The following is a 7,500-nucleotide window of genomic DNA, read 5'->3' as shown; positions in this document are numbered from 1 at the left end:
GGTCCCTGCTGCAGCTGCCATCTATGTTTGTGGGCCAGGTCTGAGGCTGGGAGATCTGGGCTAGAAACAGAGCGAGATGCAGCCTCAACACTAACACCTACCTCCTACCTCCTACCTCCTACATACTACCTCCTACATCATACACCCTACCTCCTACATCCTACCTCCTACATCCTACATCATACCCCCTACCTCTTACATCCTACATACTACCTCCTACCTCCTACATACTACCTCCTACATCCTACCTCCTACCTCCTACATCCAACATCCTACATCCAACATCCAACATCCAACATCCAACATCCTACCTTCTATCTCCTAACATCTGACTGGCACTAAGACCTATATCCTAACTCCTACCACCTACACACTACCTCCTACCTCCTTCATCCTACATCCTATCTCCTACATCCTACCATCTGACTCGCACTAAGACCTACATTCTACATCCTACAGTACCTCCTACTTCCTACATCCTAGCTCCTACAGTACCTCCTACCTCCTAGAGTACCTCCTACCTCCTATTACCTACAGTACCTCCTACATCCTACTTCCTACCTCCTACATCCTACCTCCTACAGTGCCTCCTACATCCTACCTCCTACATCCTATATCCTACCTCCTACATCCTACTACCTACACTACCTCCTACTACCTACTAGTGATACCAATATTTGACCTGCGATACTATACCAGCCAAAGTATCACAATACCAAGTAGTATCACGATACCGAAGCATTAACATTTGTAATTTTAAAATAGTTATTTTTATGAAGGTGCAATGTATTTACAGTACATTACAGTACAGTGTAATCACTTTATACGAGTGGTGCATGAATAACATGCATTTAAAGCATTACATTGTAGCTCTATAGGTAAGTAAAAAGATACTATGCATATTATGAATTATTATATACTAATATTATATATAATATTAAATATTTAAATCACATATCTAAACTACTGATTCAGCCATGTATACACACAAGTGTAGTATCACCAACCACCAGTAAAGGTCAGCGGAGGGCCACTGGGTTTTGGTTGATGGCAGTGATGCTTTATCTAGCTTTCACTTTTGTGAAAGTCAAAACCAGATCAAATGACCAAATGTCAAGAGGTGGATATCATTGGATTATCATTGGATTATCATTGGATTCGTCTCAGCCAACATAATCTAGCTCACATTATTTTATGGAGTTTGGAGTTGGAATAAGAGGACGACAATTTTCATTCAACAGCTGTGCATGACGACATGACAGCAGGTAGACTAACGTTACTTCATTAGCTAGCCAGCTGGCTTTGGCTGGCTAGCTAGCAACAGCAGCACACGCTTTATCTAAGAGATTTATTCATTAATGTTTGTAATATTAGCTAATGGCAAGAACACTGCTAAAGTCATACTAACTTCATTAGCTCGTCTGTATTCCAGTACAAGGTCTGGATGACGAGATTGTAGATGCTTTATTAAGTTTGATGTGTTGCCTTCTTTTGCCTGTACGGCATTGCTGCATGGCCTGCACAACGGACGGCCATCATCTATAGCGTTTCCTTGTTTATCTGGTTAAAAACCCAAATACTGTAGTTCCATATTAAACTTTTAGAGTTATGTTTCTTCAATAATGTTACATTTGATGGTGCGGACTCAGAGCTAGGGAACGCTTCTGACATTACGATAGCCTACTGAGAACCAGACTGGTTCGCGCCCAGACATACACAGATAACGTCAATATATATTGTGACTGCGGAGATGCATGCGCGAGTCAACACATTGGGAGCTGCACAACGGTGTCGCGAGCCAGTCTGCTCATTAGCAGAAACCAGTGAATTTGGGAACAGAGGTAACATTGTCCCCCTGCCATGTTCAACGGTAGTACCGTATTCCGCGGTAGTACCGTTGTATAGAGCTTATAGTATAGTTGGCACCGTGATGTTTTGGCACCGCGGTAGACCGTTGGTACCGGTATATCGTGCAACACTACTCCCTACACTACCTCCTACCACCCACACACTCATGAGGAAGAGAGGAAAAGACAAAACAGCAGAAATAACAAGAAGAAAGAGAAGAAGGAGAAGGAGAAGAAGTTGATTGGTCATAGCAGAAGTAGACGCTGCATTTCTCCAGAGCTGTCTCAGGTGCTCCATGTTCTGTCCTGCTGTCATCATCATCTCTCCTGGCCGTACGTAGTCAAGACATGTTATGACATGTTATGACATGCTTAGAATATACAACACAGAAGTACGGTACGTATGTAAGGTAACCACAATACATGCTGTTGGCTACACAGCTCTCACTCTATCTCTCTTTCTCTCTCTCTCCCCCCTCTCTCTATCGCTTTCCCTCCCACTCTATCTCTCTCTCCCTCCCTCTCTCCATTTCCCACTCTCTCTCACTCTCCCACTCTCTCCCTCTATCTCTCTTTCTCTTTCTTATGCTCCCCCTCTATCTCTCTCTTTCTCACTCTCTCATTCTCTCCCTCTATCTCTCTCTCTTTCTCACCCTGTCTCCCTCTCCCCCTCTATCTCTCTCTCTCTCTCTCTCTCTCTCGGTCTATCTCTCTCTTTCTCTCACACGCTCTCTCACACCCTCTCTCTCCACCCCCTCCCCACAGTCACTCGGACGCGTGCGTCAAACATGCAAGTGGAGAAAAGAGTGATAAAATGGATACATACTTTGATACTCACCGACATAGCGCAGCCGGAAGCCCCTCTTGTTGGTGCCGTGGTCGGAGGACCAGCGCAGCAGCAGCTGGTGGCTGGTGGTGGTGATGTTGAAGGGCGTGGCCAGGTCCCCGCTCAGGGTGGCCAGGGTCTGGCTGTTGGCCGTGGGTCCTGGGGGGTGAGGGGTGAGGCGGGGGGGTTGAAGAGAGGAGTGGTGTACAGAGAGAGGAAGAAAAGAAAAGAAAAGAAAGATTTTTTTTTAGTGAGCTGGTTATGGACTTTTCTGAAAGATGCCCCTGTAGGAGAAGAGGAGGAGGACGTACAGGAGAAGAAGATGAGGAGGAGGAGGAGGAGGAGGAGGAGGAGGAGGCCAGAATACTGGAGCTGAACCGGCGCATCAGGAACAAACTCCAGAGCTGCTTCTTTATTCAGTACAACTGCAGCTTCTGGCCCTGTCCTCTATGTGCAGTGCATTATGGGAGAGCTTGCTCACAGTTCTACTTCTCGTTCAGTAGAGAAGTTTCCTGGCTGTGTTTCCAGTCACTCTAACTCTGTTAAAGGGTCCAGATGGACGTATATATTCACTGGCTCCAGCAGTCTCAGCACAAATTGGTGGACATGCATGAAAGCATGAACACGGCTTAATACTTACAACACATTGTGTTTGATTACAGCTCATCTGGAGGACTTAGAGGGGAGGATGAGAGAGGACGACAACATGCAACTGAACTCCTACAGCGCCAACTATGGAATGGATCCCCTCCTCTCTCCTCTCTCTTCCTCTCTCCTCTCCTCTCCTCTCCTCTCCTCTCCTCTCCTCTCCTCTCCTCTCCTCTCCTCTCCTCTCCTCTCCTCTCCTCTCCTCTCCTCTCCTCTCCTCTCCTCTCGCTTCGTCCATAATTAGGCTTCCTCTGTGTAAGTGACTGCTTTAAATGATGAGGACTGACGTGCTAGGCTATCTTTAGGCTGGTCGTTACTGTTGATGATTTAACGCAAGGTTCGCATCGGCCTTGTGTATCTTATTTTCAAGTGCATTGTGGGCTATCCCTGCCATCTATTCATTTTCTAAAGCCAATTGTTTACAAAACCTTGTAGCCCTGAATGGTGCCAATTGTAATCAGTGAATGTCTGCATTGTGAATGCTCCAGTCCACTTTATAATCATAATTTATTGCAGTTGAATAATTTCAGGCCTTAATACATTGGGGCATTTTAAATCTATCAGAGACCAATTTGATAGTTAGCTACTGTATGCAACCTCGTAAATATGAATGTTGCACGAATATCGGATTATCAAACATATTGAGTAATAATTGATCCCTCATGCATGCAGTTCATAAAGCTGTATGTCCATAATGAACAGGGGATGTGGTTGTGTGTAGGCGGGGGGGTTATTATGTGGTTGTGTGTAGGCGGGTGGGTTATTGTGTGGTTGTGTGTAGGCTGGTGGGTTATTATGTGGTTGTGTGTAGGCGGGGGGGTTATTATGTGGTTGTGTGTAGGGGGGTGGGTTATTATGTGGTTGTGTGTAGGTGGGGGGGTTATTATGTGGTTGTGTGTAGGTGGGTGGGTTATTATGTGGTTGTGTGTAGGTGGGTGGGTTATTATGTGGTTGTGTGTAGGTGGGTGGGTTATTATGTGGTTGTGGGTGGGTTATTATGTGGTTGTGTGTAGGCGGGTGGGTTATTATGTGGTTGTGTGTAGGTGGGTGGGTTATTATGTGGTTGTGTGTAGGCGGGTGGGTTATTATGTGGTTGTGTGTAGGTGGGTGGGTTATTATGTGGTTGTGGGTGGGTTATTATGTGGTTGTGTGTAGGCGGGTGGGTTATTATGTGGTTGTATGTAGGTGGGTGGGTTATTATGTGGTTGTGTGTAGGTGGGTGGGTTATTATGTGGTTGTGTGTAGGGGGGTGGGTTATTATGTGGTTGTGTGTAGGCGGGTGGGTTATTACACCTGCTTCCAAATTTCACCGCAAAACAGACGTGCGCATTACCCTGTGGTTTTCATCCATACGACGGGATATGAATCAGTCTCTCTGTGCGCATCTCCTCCCACTGTGACCACCCTCCCGCTCCATCTGCTGGTGTGTGTGTCTGTGTGTGTGTGTTTGTGTGTGTGTGTTATTATTGTGTCCAGTAGGTGGAGTCGGGGAGAGTCATCAGTGCTGATGGGGTGCGCCCTGGAGCCAAAGGCCCAGGTGTTCCCAATGGCGTACTTCCATACTACTGTTTATAGTATGCTAAAAATTGATGTAGCATGTCCTAATACATACTATGCCACGTGCAATATGGAAAAAATACCAGGATGTCCTACTACATTGTACACAGCACACTTTTCTGGATATTCTGACCCACAATCCTGTTCTCAGCGGAAATGACGTCGCATGTGCGAGTGCTGCTGGAGGCATGTTGATGAATCCCAGCTGTGGGCAAGGCTCCGAACTGGTTCAAGCTACGGAAACGAAAACTGAAAATGAACGGTATTTTACGAGGAACAGAAACAGGAACGAAAACGAAATGGTCTTTAATTGTTCCAGAACAGAAACGTTAATTTGAAATCTTCAAAACCGGTTAATAACGTTATTTTTTCGTTCTTTGTAGTAGGTCTATATTACTTTAAAATATTTTTAAAAAGAGGAAAAGAAAAAAAAGCTGAGCCTTTTATGGCCGAATAGGCTAAATTTAATGTATTAGATTTGTAGCCTACATCTTGTCCTGCTTTTGTAATGTAGCCTAGGCCCCTAAATCTTTTATTTCACAGTCGGGATCTTAAATGCTTGCATAGTGAAATGAAGAGATTTAGATATTACAACAACACACCATAGCCTAGTTCAGACGTTTATGTTATGGTTAGAGATTATTAGCGTGTGGATACAGTCGTAGCCTATACCATATAGGCCTAGTGCCGTCTGAATAGGCCACGGGTAGGCCTAACGAAGCGCTCCGTTGAATGGCTATAACTCCCAGTCAGGTAAGGGCTTTTTATCGGCCTGGTGATCAAGAGATAGGCCTATTAAATGTTCACTAAATGATATTTGCTGTCGTACAGGCATACAAGCAGCAGCAGTCTGGTGGATGTCTCTGAAATGTGTATCGCCACAAGAGAATATTTTTGTTTGCTATCTCAACTCAACTCAAATTTTATATTTATAGAGCACATTTAAAAACGACTGTGGTCGAGCCAAAGTGCTGTACAGGTAGGTGGCAAGACATAAGTTAATACATAATAAATAAATAACATAAAACACTATAAAACGAAATAAAAACAAACAATAGGCCTACAGGTGCAGAATAAAATAGCTTGCAGCAACAGTAGCCTACAAGAAAATATTTTAAAAAGGATGATGAGCTATGATGATGACTTATGATAGACCTGTGCATAGTTTACGGTGTGGATTAAGGGCATACGGGAATAGGACTAATGTTGCGTATTTCTTGTAAGATAATCAACAAGGCTTCACTACAGCACACATCACCAAGGCTAATATTGTTGGCAATAAGGCCACCACAACCCCAGACTTGTTGATTATACCTTACAAGAAATACTGTAGGCCTATACAGTCTTAATAGGCTAACACCCTTGGAACGGTGAACGGAACGTTATTTTTCGTTCTTAACCGGTTCAGGAACGCTATGTTGGTGGCGGAACACGAGAACATAAACGTTAAATATGCTGGTTCTGCTCGGAGCGAACCGATTGAAAAATAATGTCGTTTTTAAGCCCTGGCTGTGGGCGAATGTCGCTTCATGGACAGCGATGTATGTGGTCAAATTTCAAGGCGTAATGTTACGATAAGGTAGTATGTCCCAATTGGATGCGTACTGCGCGCAAAGTGCGTACTTTCTAGGGGCAGCTGCAGTATGTACTGGTAGTAAAAAGTAGAAGTATGCGATTCAGAACGCAGACCCAGTTTTCAGCAGTGGTTCGCTCTCTCCATCCACCATTTTGAAGTTTCCTTTTGTTTGCCTTGGTTAGATTATTTTGTATGAGTTGTATTAGATAGATTCATCCAACACTAACACCATCCATTCCCCACACACCCCCTCCCTTCACTACTGATCCCTATCACTATCACTTCACATCCCATACTTAGGTCTTCTGTTTGTTTCTTGTGTTATTTTCATGAAATACTCTGTTCATGGTTTGGACGTGTGACCTTTTTCTTGTGAATCTTACGAGCCGCGTCGTAACACCCACCTTTCCCTCGACCCTCCCATCAATGCATATGCATGAGTAGGAAAGCGCAACTTGCCCTTCTGGGGGCGTGCGCCAGGCAGAATGAGCTTTGACCCATGTGTGGTCTGTTCGTACTGTACATACTGTACCGTGCCATGTTGTCAGGCACACGCGCGACGAAATAACGTCAAAAACGAGGAGGAGGAGGAGGGGAGAGGAGGAGGAGGAGGAGGAGGAGGGAAGAGGAGGAGGAGGAGGAGGAGGAGTGGGGAGAGGAGGAGGAGGAGGAGTGGGGAGAGGAGGAGGAGGAGTGGTGAGAGGAGAAGGACGAGGAGGAGGGAAGAGGAGGAGGAGGAGGGGAGAGGAGGAGGAGGAGGAGTGGGGAGAGGAGGAGGAGGAGGAGTGGGGAGAGGAGGAGGAGTGGGGAGAGGAGGAGGAGGAGTGGGGAGAGGACGAGGAGGAGGAGGAGGAGTGGGGAGAGGATGAGGAGGAGGAGGAGGAGTGGGGAGAGGAGGAGGAGAAGGAGGAGGAGGGAGGTGTGAGTACAGAGCCTCCGGGCTAGTCAGTGTAGCGGAGGCAGCCAGGGACATGTACGTACATCTGCCCCTCAGCGCGAGTAAAAGCCGATTCTTTTTTTTACCGTCGAAGATCTCCAGGATGTCG

General features: G+C 45.7%; 1 protein-coding gene across 1 annotated transcript in view; it reads right to left on the bottom strand.

Annotated features, from left to right (window-relative positions):
• LOC311328004 (CUB and sushi domain-containing protein 3-like) overlaps positions 1-7,500 on the bottom strand; it is a gene marked incomplete at its 3' end in the record, with an annotated part of 605,137 nt that overhangs the window by 70,381 nt on the left and 527,256 nt on the right. The window contains 2 exon segments of the mRNA XM_084461116.1: positions 2,674-2,832; positions 7,478-7,500. The exon segment at positions 7,478-7,500 is cut by the window's right edge and continues 166 nt beyond it. Coding sequence (XP_084317242.1) covers positions 2,674-2,832; positions 7,478-7,500 — 182 coding nt within the window.

This window comes from Borostomias antarcticus (assembly GCF_949987555.1).
Source record: "Borostomias antarcticus genome assembly, chromosome: 36".
In the NCBI taxonomy this organism is placed as follows: domain Eukaryota; kingdom Metazoa; phylum Chordata; class Actinopteri; order Stomiiformes; family Stomiidae; genus Borostomias; species Borostomias antarcticus.
The sequence above is the reverse complement of the archived record's forward strand: the minus strand, read 5'-3'. Positions and strand labels throughout refer to the sequence as shown.